At 43.0% G+C, this 18,883-nt stretch overlaps 1 protein-coding gene across 9 annotated transcripts in view; it reads left to right on the top strand.

Annotated features, from left to right (window-relative positions):
- The window catches only part of RASAL2 (RAS protein activator like 2), a 618,546-nt gene that overhangs the window by 575,344 nt on the left and 24,319 nt on the right, over positions 1 to 18,883 (top strand). For all 9 annotated transcript variants that reach the window (XM_069231552.1, XM_069231551.1, XM_069231550.1 and 6 more), the window contains one exon: positions 11,980 to 12,117. In XM_069231552.1, coding sequence (XP_069087653.1) covers positions 11,980 to 12,117 — 138 coding nt within the window. The remainder of the gene's footprint in view (positions 1 to 11,979; positions 12,118 to 18,883) is intronic.

The following is an 18,883-nucleotide window of genomic DNA, read 5'->3' as shown; positions in this document are numbered from 1 at the left end:
AAATGGGAGACAACAGTGTTCCAACGTGTGCTATGAGAGATTTTTTTTAAAATACAGAGTAAGCTGTTTAGCCTAGGGTAATTTCACTGTTGATAAAGCAATATAGTCAAATGAAGCAATAACAGAATCAGTTGAATTGATCAGGGCATATACAAAATTCACAGAAAAGGAGGCAGGCTTTGAAATGTTTAAGAAACTGACATTTTGTATTTCTTTAGGAGCACAGAGTTAAAGATTTCCACTCTGATCACGTTCCCTGAAAATGCTTGAGTTGCTGTTCTAGATTTACTCAACTATTTACCTTCAGCAAGTAGCGGATCCCTACTGCTGTTCACTTAAACCTTGTGAACCGCCAGAGACCCTCACTTTTCTTTTGGTTAAACAGGTAGTTGCTAGGTTGGGAGAGGGGCTTGAAGAGAATAGAATTTGCCTTAAACCGAGGGATGCAACCTTGAATTAAATTCAGTCAGGATGATATGACCACTGCACTTGTCTCAACACTTAGCGATTTGACCAAATCTCTTGCGTCCCGAGACCAGCCTGGCTGCTGCTTGCAATACAAATCTCAATGGAGACAGGGTACAGTTAGGACGACCGACGGGATGGGTTTTCAAAACAAAATCAATCCTTAAGCATGCAAAAGCTTATACCAAATGTTCAAAATAGTGCCCAACATCAGAGACAAGTTGCTGTGTGCAAATAAAGTGATCTAATATTCTCCAGCACTGGATTTTTTAAAGATTTATATGCTATATGTTTGTGATTTTCACATCAAGCTGGGAATTGTCTAGAAAAAGTGAAGCCACCAAATCGCTCTTTCCTAGTCCCATTTAAACTTGGTTGTAGCCATACCACCGTTCTTCCTACACCTTCCCCAGACCTCCCCCTCTCCCATAGTCTTACAGCATGTGATAGTGCATGTGAGTCCACCAGAGCCCTTCTCTTTTTCATTCCCTGTAAGAATCCAGTGTTTTCCTTGCAGGAAGGTGTAGCTGGGAACATGTATTTCTAGCATGCCTGCACCAAGTTAAGTTTTCTTCAATAGTTTTCATCTGACAGAAATGTATAAAATTGGCAAGGAAATAATGTGAGTCTAATTCAAACCTGAGTATGCTTCTCCAGTACCTCATAATATGTAAGGAGCACTACAGGAGGCTGATGTTCTTCAAACCAGAGCAGGAGCCTGGCAGTTCCATCAAGAATATTAAAACCACCTCTAGCACATTAACTCAATCTAAAATTGAGGTCACAAGTCTTCCTCATGTGGGAAATCAGGAAATCTACACATGGGAGCCCCAAAGATACTGTACAATTGCCCGGACTTCTGCCAGAATACTCCTCTGACTCCACGGGCTCTTGCTGGCTCTCCAAGGTTTGGCTGGTACACACCCAAATATTGAAATCAACGTCTAAGTCCAAGATGACATTTTTCCCTAAAACCAAGTTTTTTTCACGTCAACTTTTCCTTCTGTGACATTCACAGTGCTGACCTCCTCTTCAGCTTCCACCTTACACATTCAGTGCCGATGTTAACAGTGGTTCACCCAGCCACATCTTCATCTATTACAAAATTGCCTTCCAGGATGACGGAAGTGAAAGCTGCAAAAACTGTTGAGTTTGATGCGTAGAGCTGTAGAATAGAGGAGTCCAGAAACTAGAATGAGAAACACCACCTACAGGGTAAAGAGGCTGAGCTAGACGAAGGGCCACCCTTCAGAAATGCACACTTTGCTGCAGAAAGTATTGCAACTTTTACATTTCAGAGATTGTGTGACAAATACAGAACCTCTTTAAAGATCATCCTGAGGGGGCACCAGGAGAATCTTCTTTCACAGCCTTATAACTTGCGTCAAGATCCTTTAGCATATCATAACATGCTACCCTGATAATCCTTTCTTAACAGATGCAGACAATCCGAGTAGGACAATGTGACCCACAGACCTCAGGATAAAATGTTGTTGCAATCCAGGACAGGACACAGATGATGGGGCCCAGTACCAGCACCACACCTAATGTAGCATGTGGAATAAATATGTATCCCTTAAGGATGTCCTGATGTATCCTTTCCACCCTCCAGTCCTCCTCTCCTTTTGGAGACATTTTGTACATTCCCTAACTGGCAATGTCTACGCTGAGTTCAGTCTGGAGATGCAAATGGAGACAGAGGATCCAGGATTTCTCATTGCCCTTGTTACAGACACCAGAAGAATCCTCTGTGGCACCACCATTGGTGAGCCATATCTGAACACGCATTTTCAATGCAACGGGTCTCACATTTGTTCGAGTTAGAGCTATTAGCGTTGTAAAGCAAAACTAAACGCAGCGCGATCGCGCTATGTAAAATGCAGCGCGATCGCGCTGCGTGTAAAATAAACAGATAAAGTAGTCCGGACTCCAGGCTGAAAACATCGAGCCTTATATGTTTTTGGTACTTTACCGGTGCTGTGCAGGTGGGCTAAACACTGGAAAAGGCATGACGTATGCATGTCTTTCACAAATGAAAGCAAGCGGATTTTAAAAGGCAGGCCCACCAACCAATGTAAGTGACTGACGTGGCAGGGGCGTGTGGTGTAAAGCCCAAAGAGAGATTACAGAATGGACGGAGCACTTTGTGCTTGCCCATAAAAAGCAGAACGCCCTGTTCAAGATATAAACATCCTTCCCTAGTATTTCTCTTTGGTAAGGAAAGAAGTACAACGTTTCTTCCAACTTCATGAGATCCGTGCTAAAGCCAGACTCCGTAGTGGCGGTCCCTCCTCACAAATTCTTCCTGAAGCTGGTGTCTGCTCTCTCTGTTCCACGGGAGAAGGAAAGCTACATGCTAGTGAGTATGGGGAGGCTGCATGCAGGAGCAGACAAGATCAGTATGGTTGGAAAGCATACTGGCATCTAAACACACCAAGATATCTCTCTTCTGGGTTCCATCATGTGTGCCGCAGGCAGGTCCTACAAAGGCAAGACTTGCTGAAGTACTCCGATTTCCCTCAGAGGTACAAGAGAGAGTGAGGGCCATACTATTCACTGGAGAAGAATCGCTTGGCAAAGAGGCGGATGAGTCTCTCCAGTCCATCAAAGTGGACACAGACACTACTAAGAATGGTTGGGTGCTATCCACTAGATATCCTTCTACATTTCCTGGCCCCAGCGGCAGGTTCATTGATGCTTTGGGGTTTCCAGTTGCTTTATTCCAGCAGTGCCCTTCCTACTCATTCTGTCAGGATACAGGCAGCAGCACTCTCAGCATGGTCAGCCAAGCTACAAGAACTTTTCAGAGCACAAAAAAGTCTAAGTGATGATGAATCCATCAGAGATTAAGCCAGCCTCTAAAGGGCCTCGAGGTGGGGCAAGATCTTTTCGGACAAATTATGGAAGAGATAATAAGTACAGGCAACATGCTACAGTTCATGGAGAAACCACCACCCTTCCCCATTCCTGTTTGAGAGGTGTTCGGTGTAACTCATTCTGCTGAAAGACATTCAGTCCTTGCTTAATAAGATTTTGATCAAACTGGTCCCAGTTCATGAAAGGAATGTTCCTCATTAAAAGACTGACCAAAGTATGGGACCCATCATTGACCTTTGGTTATCAGTGGCTACATCTGCAAGCATCCCTTCCAGATGATACTGGTAGAGATAATCCCTTGCCTACTGCATCAGGAATGGATGGTGGTGTTGGATCTCAAATATGCCAAATTCTTCGACATCCTACAAGTAAGCATCACAGATTCCCTTGATTTTGAGATGGCCAAGGACATTGACATTTCAAATTGGGACCCTTATGAATGTGTTCGCAATTAAGGATGTTCACAAAGTTCTTGGTGCCAGTGGCAGCACATCTGCACAGACAGGGAAGGGTCCCCATCTTCAACTGGGTGGCAGAGCCTAACCGAAGCGGTGACAGAAGTGCATAGGGCCAATTCTGGAACCTGAATCTCGATGTCAACCTTATAAAATCTTTGCTTGTTCTGTCCAGGTCACTGGTTTTCTGACACGCTTGCCAACTCCTGTTAAAGCTCCACTAGCCTACAAATGATCCTCGGGTACAGGAAGAGACCAGGATCAAATATCCTCTTCACTAGGCCAGTCATGACTATTTGAAAGGACTTGCATGTTTCGCATAATCAAGAAACTGGCTCCAACGTGGGAGCTTAATGTGGTTCTAGTTACACTTATTGTGAATCCCTTTAAACCAGGTTATTCATTTGTGGTGAAATATCCAACTTGGAAGAGGGTCTTCTTGGTTGTATCAGCCAGGAGGGTGGGGAAGCTTCTGGCTTTTTTGGTGGAGAATCCACACATGAGGTTCTGCCCTGATAAGAACACTCCCAAGACTGATCCATATTTTACCCCAAAAAGATTTTTGATTTCCACAGGAATCAAACGCTATTTGTACCAGTATTTTTTAAGTCACCTGCATCTAAAGGGGAGGGGACCCTGATTCTGAATGAGAAAAGATCACTCAGGAATGTGGACAAGGCAAAATTGTTGCAAGCTACAGCTCAGCAGTTCATTGCCTTAAGCCAGTCCAGAATGGTACAGGTAGTAGCCAAAAATATCATCATCAGGTATAAGGTGGACTGCATCAGATTTACTTGCCAGAAGGCAAGCCAACAACTACGTGCCTGTGTGACAGCTCACTCACCAGAAGAAGTGCTGCAGCTGCAGTATTCATGGCCAACATGGACTTCTGCAAGAAGCAAACTAGTTTTTCACAGCCTGCGCTCTGATGCAAAGGCTGACTCCACAGTGGGTCATTTCTGTATGGGAGAACATGTTTAGTTTAGCTTCTTACATTTTACTGCATTGTATTCTATTCAGACAACATCTAATTATAAAAGATCTAACATAGGAGAAAAAAGGAGTTACCTGTAAGGTGGCTTTCCAGAATTGGTATCTTGTATAAATTCATTCAAATACACCCAGCCAGGTGGATTGCTTACTCTCTAATATGTTTGGGTTGACTTGCTAAAGAATCTGAGAAAGACATGAGTCTGGGGGAGTTGTCACTACAGGGCAGTGAGATAGTGGTAAAAGCAAAGTCAACTGCTTATAAAACAAATTAATTTGGTGGGGCTCCTCTTTAAGAATAAAGACTGTTTAATGTGTAATGTTTACTGGAGGGTTCTCAGACTGATGTAAGGAAGTGTTCAAATGGCATCTTAATTCATAAAAGATACTGATGTTGGAGTACCACATTTACTGCTATGTAATTCGTATTTAACCCGACATTCTCCACTCTGATGTTTTGAACCATTGTTCCACACGGTGCACCCACCCCCACTATCTTGACTCCTATGATCTGAGAAATAGCAGGAATAGATGGCCAGATTGGGGGTGGGAGAGCAAACACCGTATAGTCTGGTACACTTAAAAAAAGCCTTCCTCTTTACATTGCTAGCCTCGCTCCTCCTGCCATCTCCTCTAATATCAGCTGCATTTCATTGAATTCATGTGTATTGGAAAAGAACCGTTTATTTGAATATAACACAACTGTCATACTTTAAGATAACTCAATGGAAAATGCACAAGTTAAAAAACTCTTACTTATGAGTTTGACTACTTTGAAGGTAACATCACCACCACAGATCCTGTTTTTGCACACATTTCTTGTCTAGAGTGCATTGCGTTACTGGAGTTGATGTGTCATTATAAAACCAATCTGTTGTAAGCCTTGGATTGGCAAGGCAGGCAATCGGTCATCGGCCGATGGGCCTGTGCCTGAGGCCAGTTAATGGGCCGGTTTTTCAGTGCAAATGAAGCCAGGGCAGCCGGCTAATTATCAGAGGCAGAGTGACAATGGGCTGCTCCAGCTGCCACAGCATGCCCCCTCTGACGCTCTCCGGGTGTGACTGAGCTCCCGATGGGAAGCAGTAACCACCTGCTTTGCAGAGGACTGGGGCAGGGTAGAGGTCCTGAGAGTTTGGGTGGTTGGGGTTGGTGGGAGTCTGAGGGAACTCCGCAGTTGATTTTTGTCCCCTCCCCTCCTTGGAACAGGTTGGAATAAATTAGTCTCTGCTGTTCTTCTTTGCTTGCCCCATATCCGTTCCTGCAGTCAGCAGGGAGAGGTTGTGGCCTTAGCGGACTTTGAAACTGGGAAACCAGGTTTAAGTCCCAGCATCACCTCAGCATCCTGTGATCCTGGGCAAATCACATAATTCAACTGAGTCTCCAAAGAAATTAAACAGACCTTCTGTAATGTTATCTGGTGCTCTTGTAAAGCTCTCCAACACTCGTGTGTGAAGTTTATGCTATATAAAAATGCATATATGTGAGGAAAGTGACACTATGTATATTTATTTTTGCATTTACACACTAGCATCATTCCATGTGTTGGAACTTACGCCTGATGCTACCTGCAAGTAAAACGAAAATAACGATGCACTTCTCTTAAGTAGTGTAAAAGTATTAAGCATATCTAAAAAGTCATGGGTGACTGTAAAAGGCCTATGGATGGAGAGGGCTCTCAGAGGATCTTAGGCTGAGAAATATTCCAAGAGCACCCAAGAGATTAATGTGGAATAATTTTGTTTGCAGTCTTGACAAAAGTTACTTGCCTATAAGGTTTAAAATACTTCTAGCACTGCAAATGTTTACCAACTTTACGTCCATGCTCCTAACTAAACAGTGTTTTGCGATCTGCGAATGTGGGCCACTTATTTTTTGACTGCCCGGGCCTAATTGCTGCCCCAATCCAACCCTACTGCTGTTCACATTTCTGAAATGACAATATCGCAAAAGATCACTGTTTGGAAAGCTGACGCAGTTGAAATTTTTCCATAACATATAAAGACTCATCCAGTGCTTTTGGTAGCAAGATACCTTTCAGACGGTGGGATACAAGTAGCCAGCCTGAGTTGCACTAACTGAGGGATCCCTCATGTATAGCAGTGCAGACAGCAGACCTGTGCGTTAAATTCACCAATATTACATGCACAATTGGCAGTTTATGTACCTGCAAAAAAAGCTATCACTATAGGTTATAAAATGCGTTCACATAGATTAATAATAGCTAGTGCACTAATAAAATGTCCTCTGCTTCGATGAAAACTGTGCAAGGGCATCAGCAAGATAATTTATCAGGCAAAGCCACTTGAAAATGCAGAACTTAGTCTTAAAATATCAAGTGGTCTATGGGTCAATTATCTGAATTAAAAAAAATATATATATATAAGGGCTATTTAGAGCTTAACGTTCACTATTTTATGAGATTAAGAGAAAGGAAGGGAAAAAGAGAGTTTGGCTGCAAGAATGGCAAATTGCCTTGTTTTTTGCGCAGGACTTGAGGTAGTCAGCCAGTTAACGTTGGTGGGGTTCTGGTTCTAGAGCAGGAAGAAGATTTTGCATCTCCATACCCGGAATTCACAGCCTCCCCCCTTATCCATTTGGAACCCAAGTCCTGCATATCAAAAGCTGTAGCATTTAGCACCCAGGGGGTGTGTCGAAGAACAGCTAGAGTCTGGGATTGGCTATCCGCGGCCGCAGCTGCTTTGCACGCCCTTGTGTCACCTCCAGTAGAGGCTCTTTGTGGCCTGTTATGTGAAGAACCTGTTGACTGGGTATTTTTTCCTCATGCTGGTATGCACCACTAATTTGTTTTGTCCTGCATCAAGGACTGCCAAGAGATCAGTGAGACTTGTTCCATGAACTGACTCTTTCCCAGCTTGACACAAGTCCAGCTGGAGTCAGGGAATCTTGCTTACCCAAATGTGTGTGAAGATATGAAAGGATGAATGTCTGAGGAGGTGAGAAGGTGTCAGCTTTGTTATTGGATGCCTCACCTTGGCGCTTCAGCACCTAATGTAGGACTATAATTGGACACACATAGTCCCTGGCACCCCCAATGTATTCAAGTGTAATGGCGTAGCTGCTGGAGGTCCACCCTTGTTAGGCATGTGCACGTCTGTTGTCTCATAACCTTGCAGCAGCCTGACTGCAGCTACGGTTTACACAGTGATGCAAATGGCGCTGACAGTGTTCTGCGTTCCTGGGATGGCTCTTTAATGATTGTTGTATCAGAGCATACATGTCCTTATAAAGAAGATGACATTTTCTTTTGTTACATTTCTAGCAGCTAGCACCCAACCCAATCTCCCAAATTATGTTTTTTCCACACAGCAACCCAGATGCTAGTGCTGGATTCACAGAAAGGCATGTCAAAGAAGGTTCAGTTTTCATTGTTGTACCATGAGTGAGTGTTTTTATCTTTGTTATCCGAAGGCTCTATGACCAACTAAGAATGCAGAGAAGGTTTATTGAGCACCTTAAACAAGGTGGGCATCTACAGAAGGAAAGAGTAATTTAAGATTGATCAGACGCAAAATCCTTCTGCCTTGCAGTCAGTCTTTCTCCGCTGGCCGCCCACATGATGCCTCCGATGGTATGGTATGGTGGGTGGGTGGAGGGCTGTTAGAATGCAGGACTGTTTTTGTTCAGACTCAAGATCTTTGTTTCCAGTGATAGAAAAGGGGCCATTGTCATGCCACCAAGTCCCTCTTTTATCTCTCTCACATCTGCATTGCAGAGTGGGTGGCCAGCCAGAGATGACCAGCTAATTTTTAATTAGGTTGCATCCCGAACTTTATCCTTAACGCCTTCTGAGTCAGGCTGAAAGTGCACCAGTTTTCTTTGTCTGAATTGGTACTCACTGCTGGGCAGCTACGGCTGTATCTTCATGATTTTATCATTGCCTGTTATACATCTATTCATGAAGCACAGGACCTAAACTTGTAACATACATTTAGAAGTGTAACATTTGTTACCCTCAAAAGAAAACTGGTACCGAATTCCCAATGGATTGGTAAGTCGTTTGTGAACATTTTAGGAGAGGGGCCTTCGAGGACACGATTAAGAAGGAATGAGGAGTCAGATCCTGCAAGAGTGAGTGAGACCTTTGGCTGAAAGGGTTCGTGTGAAAGGATGTTCAGTGCCTGAGGATTGAGCAGGTATCAGTTCCACAGGCCTGTGATGTTGAGTTGAATTATAAAGACACAGAGCAGTCTCAGTGGAAAGGGTGAGAACTGAAGAGGGACTGAGTTCGAGTGGAAGGGAAAAAAGATATTTTCCGCAGTGGCATTTGGGTGCTTTATGGGAAGAATAATGCACACGAATTAGCAAGTGAGGAAAGCGGGGAATAGAAAACCAATGCAAAGGAAAGTGAGAGCCACACAAGTAGGAGTAAGGAAAGAGGCCTCAGAGGCGACAGCACCAAATGCAAAAGTGCATTGAGAGGCTAAGGTTTTGATGTGGTGTTAAAATGAGTAGTTGAGGAGAAAGGTGATGAGTGAATGGGATTTGAAGACTGATGGGAGTTTAAGGCTGAAGACCAAATGGAGTGAACAACGTTTTGAGGTTTAGCATGGACTGTATTTGATAGGCTGAGCAAAATGATTATGAGCTTGTCCCATAGGTACGCGTTGCGATTAAGGAAAGGCAGAAGTAACTAGTTAAGCAACACACCACTTTGTTAAGGCAAAACAGGTTTCTGTGAGGAATCATGTGGTTACTTCTGGTTGTTGTGGCTCAAGTAGCAGGCTTCCTGTTGCAAAGACGCTTTCAAAGTATTTTAGCAGCACCAAATCAAACATTAAAGTAAAAAAATCTGTCACATAATATTCACAATCCGTTTTAGCAAAAATAATCTATCTGATAGACGCTTCATGGTGCAGATTCCTTACCTTTAGGATGTCCATCCATCAGCTTGGAATCCGGAGGGCTCCCTAGAGGCCCAATGACTTTTCCGCTGCCTGGGAGTCCTTAAAACGCTCCAGCACCGAGTCTGGCTTTTCGTTGAAAAGGCAGGCCCCATCAATGGACAGGTCCATGAGGTTTGCCTGGATATGCCTCAAAGAGCTAGATGGACGTAGCCAGGTGTGGTGTCAAAGGGCTACTGTTGATGAAATTGCTCTACCCAACGAGTCAGTCGAGTCCAAAACATACCTAACGGTAAACTTCCCTGCATCTCTCCCGTCCTTAACTTCTTGGGAGAGAATGGCCTGCACGTCCTCCGGGACCTGAGGCTGCCCCTGCACCACCGTATCCAACAAAGTGGGGGGGAAACGGTCATTAGGCATGAGGTGTTTACCAACCTCAGTGCTAGGCTGTTGGAAGAAAACATTTTCTTCCCAAGCTGATCCAGCCTCTTGGATTCCCTATCTGGAAGTGCAGCAGCCCCAGGAGGCCAATTACTCACCCAAGAAAGTCACCAAAAAGGTGCTTGGTATCACACAAGCAGGGAGGGCCGGGCAGAGAATGTTCCATTTTGGCTGATGCTTACTTCTGTCAAATGGATATGCAGGCTCATTCACCCCTTCCTGGAAAGGAAGCTGCAGGCTCTATTTTGCAGATTTTCTGAACTTGCAGCAAATGTTTTGGGTTGACTCCCATGCACCAAACACCTTTGTGGAAAATTGAGGGGTCTCCAGTGTCCCCCAGCTGTTCCTTCATGGCAGCTGGCAGATATGCCAGATAGGAATGCAACATGATTGTGGTCCAGATCCCTTACAGTAGGCCAACCGCTATCTCAGTTGGAGAGCCGACATTCCAGTACCTCTGCAGTCCACAAAAGCTACACAGCTTCTTTGAATGGAAGAGGAGCCATGTAGCAAGTTAGTCCCAGAAGTCCATGCTTACAGGGGCAAGTACGGTACAGGGCAAATTCACTCTTCAGTGATCCTAGAAGCGAGTCAAATGATTAGAGCTACCATTTCTGGGAAGCCCACGTAACCCAAAACATGTAAGCCAGAAGAAAGGAAGTTCCACCAGTATTGCTGACAGAAGTTAAAAACCAGAACCCTCCATTTATTCATTTTGACTCTTCTGTGTCCTTCTCCAATTTGCATCCAGTGTTCTGGTTTGCATAAGTGAGGAGTCCTCAGTTACAGAACCAACACAGCAGCTGGTGGTGATGTATCTAGAGCCTAATTCCCTCAAGCTACTCTCTCAAGATAGCCATTCCCTGCACTGACCCTTTTTGGGCTGTCTGGAGAGAAGCCTACGTAATGAGACAGCTCTCACCAGGCCTGTTACTTTGGGGTATGACATCATCTTGCCTGACTTTAGGATATTAATGCCACTGGTACATCCTTACCCTGCTTTCCCAACACAGTCCTTCTACGGTAATAATTCAATCTCTTAGATGCCTGGGTTAAGGAAATGGCCAAATGCCATCACAACAGGAGGGTCCTAAGCCGCTTGAATTCACAAGAATCAATTTATGCATCTGAAATGTCTCAGCGTCTGAAAAATCACATTTGAGACATAAATAGTAATCAGAGTTAATCAATGCAATAAATTTGCACTCTAGCAAAAGGTTGCAATAACACCGTTTCTAGTTTGCTCTCAACTCATCCTGTAAAAAGCATGCCTTTTAACCCTGTACAGTTTGTGTATATGTATAACTTTGCAACAGACTTTATGGTCACAGGACTCTAAAGTTTCAGATACAGCTCTCAATATGTTGTAAGCCTGGCTGACGTGTTTAAGGCTGCATTTTTGTTACCTGGAGCCTTGCCCTGTAAGGCACTCTAACAGTAGACTTACTTGGGTCAAATGTAGGGCTTGAATGTTCAAATCAGATTCATCTTGGCATTTTAGCATGAAAACCTATGCCACCTGGCTACCATATCCTTTTTTTTCTAAATTCCACATTGGGTGGTGTACTGCCACATCGGGCATTTGATTGTTATACCACTGCATGTTGTGACTATGGGCTTACCCAAATATTAAACATGCCAGTTTTTTTTGCCAATTATACGCCATGTTTTAGGACAATGCATCTACAGTGGGTGGTTGTTTAGCAGTTTTCACCGCCCGGAGTCAAAATATGCCAGCAATAGAGTCCCATAAAAGCTGAAAAAGTCTGGGGGGATCGTGTGAAAAGGTGAATTTTCCTATACTCAACATTGCCTATGATGACTCTGGGCTGGGATGTGTGTGCTTTGGCCAAGAGTGTATACAGTTCATTGGTTTGTGATTGTTATAGGTACATTCACCTGTGGATTCAGCGACAATGTCACCTGTGGAGCGGACAGCTGCATGGGTCTTGAATAACGGAAAGTACGAGGATGAAGAAGAGGACATCACAGAGGAAAACAAGGATGAGGTCAAACCAGCAGAAAAGGTTAGTCAATCAATCAATCAGGATTTGTACAACACGGCTAATCACCCAACAGGGTATCCAGGTGCTTGCAGGTCCCTGAAGCTCATTCCAACATCTAGGTCTTGAGGGCCCTTTGGAATTCCGGAAGTAAAGTGAGGGCCCGGAGTTGCATGAGGAGCTTGCACAGAAAAAAGGGAAAAAAGCAAGGAGAAAGCGGTAAAAACAAAGGAAAAGGAAAGCAAAGGCATACAAAAAACAGGGAAAAAAGCAAGGAGAAAGCAGTGAGAACGAGGGAAAAGCAAGGAGAAACCACTCAAAAAATAGGGGAAAAGCAAGAAGAAAGCCGTGAAAACGAGGGAAAAGCAAAGAGAAGGCACACAAAAAATGGTGGAAAAAGCAAGTAGAAAGCAGTGAAAACGATGGAAAAGCAAGGAGAAGGCACACAAAAATATGGCGGAAAAAGCAAGTAGAAAGCAATGAAAACGAGGGAAAAGCAAGGAGAAGGCACACAAAAAGGGGGGGAAAGTAAGAAGAAAAGGGTGAAAATGAGCTCAAAGCAAGGAGAAGGCACACAAAAATGGGGGGAAAGCAAGGAGAAAGTGAGACCAAGGGAAAAGCAAGGATAAGGCACTCAAAAACGGGGGGAAAGCAAGGTGAAGACTGGAGGAAGAGCGATGCAGTAGCACGGGGAGTGCTGGGCCTGGGTTAGTAAGACATAGTGGGACTTGAGGATACCTCCGCTTATTTTGTTTGAAAAAGGATTGCATTGGTTTTTGCAGAATCTCTCAAATGGTTTGCAGTGTATTATCAGTTTATTACTATTGAATTGAGGATTTTGTTTATGGTCCACTGGTGAATTTCTACTCTTTCCCTCCTTCAGTGTTCCATTACAAATAGCATTTCATCGAGACAGGTTAGATCTTTATATCTTTATATTTATTGTAATTTGCCCCCTTGAATTAAAAGATGCAGTGCCCCTTCTTGTTTCCACTGATGGTGTCTTTGAGACAACACTAGTTTAAACTGTGTGGTTTCAGTTCGGGTACAGAGTTTGCACCCGCAAATAAATATGTATATCAAACACTGAACACCAGAATCTACAGTGGGTCAGAACTTCAGTGGGGTCAACAGGAACTTGCTATGGTGTTATTGGATTAAGCCCGATCAGTCATTTATAAGCCAAATCTAGTCAGTAGCGTTGACAGTATGGGAGGCAAATGAGTCGTAACACTCTGAAACTTTGCTTTAGAAAGGAATCAAAAGTTTGAGAAGTCCTGGTTTGGACAAAGTAGTGTTGTGTAGCCTAGCAGTGACATTTTTATGAGTGAGACAAAACGCGTTAAATAAAATGCATATAAAACAGATCAAAAATAAGCTTTGCTATTTGTTTTCAATATGGTGTTCTGATTCAGGTGTTTGGTAATCGTATCTTAATAGGTATGTATTTTACCGTCCTTTGTCTTGAGGAGCTTCATTTTTTTAACATGAATGTTTTTTTTTTTTTAAACAACTTTACCGCCATTTCCAAGTAAAACATCAAACATTCAAGATGCTGGTACAGTACAATGAGCATGTATTTAGAAGAAAACCTGCGTTGTTGTGAGGTGTAACATATCTACAGGCACATACATAAGATTAAAGGTCCACCCAAGAGTTCTGACTTTGATACTCATTGAGAAGCTTTTACAGCATCACATTTAATACTCAGTCCCCCTGTATTGCCTCTACCCAATCCATAGTCTGCTGGGTATATGCGGGCAGCTCTGTCTCATTAAACTGGTGTATCTAAAACCACACAGTGATCCCGTCCCATCGCCAAGTGTGCAGCCTTGGCCTGTAGAAGAGGCACTTTTCCCACCCCGAGCAATATCTTTTCTGGCTACCATGATACCATTTGGAAGTATTGCTTGAGTGTATTTGCTGGAACATGTATCTGAGAGCACATTAAATAGGGTTATTGTATGATTCATTTACACCAGCTAGCCCCATACATCCTCCAAAGCCCACACTACTCATGTCCTGAAAGGCCAAACCTTCCAACATTCCCACACAGTAAGTGGAAAAACAATTCTCACTCCCACATCTCAAGCATATTTGGGAAGCGTTCCCCCCGAGTGCACCACAACATTTACAAAGAAATTCAGGTCATTAATCACTATAGAGCAGTATAGAGAGATCCTCTTTCTTCCCCTTCGCCCTTCAGCAGTTTAGTTTCTTGTGGGTGGAAACCTGTTAATCTTTCAAAGCCATTTATATAAGGGATTAGGGATGATGGGCTAGTAAATACAGAAAGAATTGTTATTTGTGTAGATAGACGTTTGACTGGAGGCCTGTAAAGTAGCAAATAGTATTATAACGGGCACATCTTTCGGTTTGGAAATAACACTGTGTCCCAACCCCCACAGCCTTGTAAAGCAGACACTTGAGCAAGCGTTGCACCTATGCATAACTGGGTGTCTTTAGTGAGCCCTCCCCTACAATTGATAGGCGCACGGTCTTGCGCCACAGCTTAAACACTAGCCACAGCAGGGAACATACCAGTGTGAACATTCCCACCAAATAGGAAGTGTAACTGTTGACTGCCTCCCATCACCCATCTCTGAGGTGTAAAAGCAACATCAACGGAAGAGCCGTATGTCCATTCATTTATTATTTCTAGGTGTTAAGCAAATAGTACAGTTTGTGTTAATGCCTAGACCTCCATCATTTGGGAATATAAAGCGTTCATTCATCAGGGCCCTAGGGGCACCATTGTCCCATCGACATCCCCTCACTGAGGTGTTAAGCTGCCGAAAGAAGTCTTGTGCAATCCTGTAGGGAAATTTCTATGGGATGTATAGAAGCTCAGTCAAGAAGACTACCTTGATGATGTCCTATCAATGACAATGGAAGTGGGGGCCAGAATGACAAGTAAGACGACAGCCCGTCTTGCATGGGGGCTTAATTAATTTGCGAGCAACAGGCTTTTTTTTTTACAGCAACATGTAGCTGCCTATGTAAATACATTTGTCAGTGGTCGTTTTCAGTTTTGACGAACATCCCATGTCAAAAGCCCTACTCCTAAGTAGACAATTTAGAGCTGCTAACTTCAAGACCAGCAAACTCTCCAAAAATATACAGTATTTGTAATGCCCTTGGGTGTGACCAAGTTGAAATCTTTAGGTAGATCATCCGTGTATATCAAGACTTTGTTCTCTATTCCACTGGACCATTCAGACCCTATCATCTCTGAGTTGTTCTGCCAATTGTTCTATGGCTAAAACAAACTAGAGAGGGTCCGGTGGGCTTTTAATGTCTCCCTACCCATGCCAATGGAAAAAGGGTACTGGCAGTATCCTTTTAACTCTTACCTTAGTCCTGAGCTGTGTATATAAGTGATCTGCATACTGCAGGAATCTGGAACAAAAATAAATTTTCTATAGAACGGCAAATGTATATCCCCACCCAAAAACATTGAATGCCTTTTCTTAAGTCCACCACAACTAGAGCTATGGTACCATCCAGGTGCCTTGTCAGTGGAGATGACAAATTTGAGCCTAGTGGATCTAATCAACATGAAGCCATTTATATCAGAGCGCAGCAACAAGCCAGTGATCCCCTTTAGTCTGTTTGCCAGGACCTTCGCTAGTATTTTAGCTTTTATGTTTATGAGGCTGCTTAGGCTCAGGACACAAGGGGGACTGCAAGGCTTATAGATCACTGTAATTTGGGCTTCCCAAGGTCAAGATGCTGTTACCTCTCCACCAGAGATGCCTGAAACTTGGTGCTTAAGTTAAGGCAGTGCCTTTTGTGACAGGTGTTAAAGTATTTCACATGGAACTCATGAAGGCCTTGGATCTTACCACTGTGTAACTGTGTTAGTGCTGCTTCTGTTTTAGCTCTGGAAGATTTACTTCCATTGTGTTCCTCAGCTCTGTTGTAAGACCCTACATGTATGGATCTGTCATAAAAGTTTCCAAATCTGCATGCAGCAGCGGGTCATCATCCATATCCAGGGATCAATAACAGTCTGCAGATGCATGAGCTGTGACCTGGTGGCTGGTTATCTCTGTGCCACTTAGATCTATTAAAGACAAGATGATTATATTTGAATCCTACCTTTTAGACAACCAGGACAAGAGTTTACTGGCTTTGTTCAGCGATTGATAAATCCAGATCTTTATCTCATATGAATTAAAAGACGGGGGCATATCATTTGTTTACCAGGTCCAATTTTGAAATGTTTCACAACCATCGTATGAACTTAGAGCAGCAAGTTGTCTAAATCTTGATCTGTAGCGTTAATGGTTGTGGTGGAAATTGCCATCTTAATTTTTTTTCCAAATGGACCCAGTCTCCTTTCCACCATCCTTACCAGGTCTCCAAAGGGGGACCAGCCGTAGCAGCAACCAGGAGCAATAATAGATATGGGGCAAGTGGTAGTTGTAAGTCTTTACTCGAGTGCTGCTGACAAAGCTGCTCTGTGCTCCTGGGGCATGATTGAAAGTATTTTGATCGTTTTCCTGGTTGAGACAGTCCATGTTTCAGACATGTTACAGTGATAAGCACTCTGAAGTATCATTCGCACGAAATCTTGTCTGCCACTGGCATCTGCCAACTTGGTACCATTCTTTAGATCAAGCACCTGTTGCACAGGTCAAGGGGTGGAATCACGCACCAATTAGGGTCCCCCGTTTAGAGCCTTGGGTTCAGTCGCCCATTACCCTGGTAGCATCCGGAGTGTTAAAGAATTGTGCTTTAGTGTTGAACAATATCTTAAATTTGGTGAGAGAAAGCAGCATGTAGTCAAGCCTCATGGCTTAGTTTTTGTTTCACCTCCTTGAAGGTCTTTCTCTCTTGATGTATCTGTCTGGTGTAGCCTTGAATAATTAGAATACGCATAAGAGTAAATATTTATGAGCCTTTAATATAATCTACATAAAAAGAGGGTGAGTATAAACCCCTTGGTGAGGGTTGTCCCTTTGCCCCATTACCCTGAGTTGCTGAGTTCTGCTGGATTCAGAACAGTTACTGGAAAGAATGTCTCTTGGCATCCTGGGCTTTGAGGTTAAGAACGGGCCTTATATTCTGCAGTGCAATGTTTCCAAGATCAGCAGGCTGCATTTGACTGGTTCTAGGTCCGCAGTAAATGGCTTCTTACTGGTGAAGTTTCTGGGTTAATGCAACACTTTATGGTTCTCAGTAGGTAGCTGGAGAGGTGGGATGATGCAGAATATTGTTGGTCCTCATGAGAGCCTTGGTGATTCATGTCTGCTGTGTTGATCCCTAGGTAACACCCCAGGTTTTTAAGTATTGAGCTTGGACATTTTTGGGAAGCAGCTATTTAGCTGGTTACCAAGTCATCAGTGCAATGTCTGATAAATATAGGGGTCACTGTGATAAGTGAATCCAAGGACCATTGAGAAACATTCAACAGGAAGTTCGTAGGTTAGCCACAACATTCACACATCTCTTGGCTATTGTTATGCTGCTTCTAGCAAAGTGCTCCACTGAATGTTAAAAGTATTAGTGGTTACAGACCTATGAGGATATATTGGTGAGGTGGTTTCTGATCATTTGTTCTTTCTGATGCTCATCAGTGGTTCCGATCTAACAGAAAAGATGCCAGCATGCATATCTTATAACTTAATTGGCTGGCTCTGTACATTACTATTCATGGGTGTGTCTGAGCAGGTCCATTAAATACAGTGATGTAGATTTCAATAGTAACTACAGTAAGAGACTTTCAATCATCTCCTAGTCCTTACTGCTTTTTAAACAATATCGACATGAAGAGACTTTCACCACATATTAGTGGCATCTGATAGTACCTTTATATTGTAATCGTATTATCAGCTGAACATCTTCTAAATCCTATATGTCCTCATTCACAAAACAGACTGGTGATAAATTGTTGCTGTCATCTCAGAAAATGTAGATTTGATATTGGAATATTCCTAATGGATTTGGTAATAGACATGAGCTGTAAGTTTCACTTATATACTTATTGGGCTCGACAATAGTAGTAATTGTTTCAGATTGTTAGTGTTCTTTTCGGGATCCGTAGGGCCTCATGCACTTCAGCATATCAGTATAGTTGATATAATTGTGATACTTATTAGAGATATCTTGTTTGAAAATTACAGTGTTTATTAGAAATGTATTTCTCGTTTTAAAGTTTGTTAGGGTGTCTGTATGCTTCATTACCTTTTTCATGCTTGTCAAAATGCTTTCTTTGTGCTTTGCCAGTGACACAGTAGTTGTGCTGTAGTTATGAATTCAGTAAAATTGGTAACCAACTCACAGTTAGCTGGCACCTTTATTTGGTTTACAACGATAGTTTCTGTGTAATTTGCTGTGTTCTTTATTAATGTTGTGATTGAGGAAGTTCCTGTGTAACTTTGAAACCATGTTGATGTGGGAAAAGGAGGAACCAAATAGGCCCAAGGCCAGATGAAGACCTTTGACGAAAGTGTAACAACGTCTGCCTACCTCTGTATCCCCATGGAGCTGTGAAGTACACTTTCCTAAATTAACAAAATATAGGTACTCTAGCATAGGTCAGTATGTATAGCATGATTAAATGTTTGGATGAGTAGCGACTCATTATTGATATTTTCACAAGGAGTGAATAAAAGTCTTAAAGATAACAACTTACAGAATCCTCCCTAGGTCCTGACAAATGCCAAATAACCTGTTGAGGTGTGAGTGTGTTGGCTGAAACATGTTGACCCTTGAGCACTAGAGACACTAACCCTCTCACTAAGTGTTCGCTCTTTTGTCAACATTGGTAAGGTGTCCTTGAAAT

Source organism: Pleurodeles waltl, chromosome 4_2 (genome assembly GCF_031143425.1).
Source record: "Pleurodeles waltl isolate 20211129_DDA chromosome 4_2, aPleWal1.hap1.20221129, whole genome shotgun sequence".
In the NCBI taxonomy this organism is placed as follows: Eukaryota; Metazoa; Chordata; class Amphibia; order Caudata; family Salamandridae; genus Pleurodeles; species Pleurodeles waltl.
This window is presented reverse-complemented; position numbering and strand designations above follow the sequence as displayed.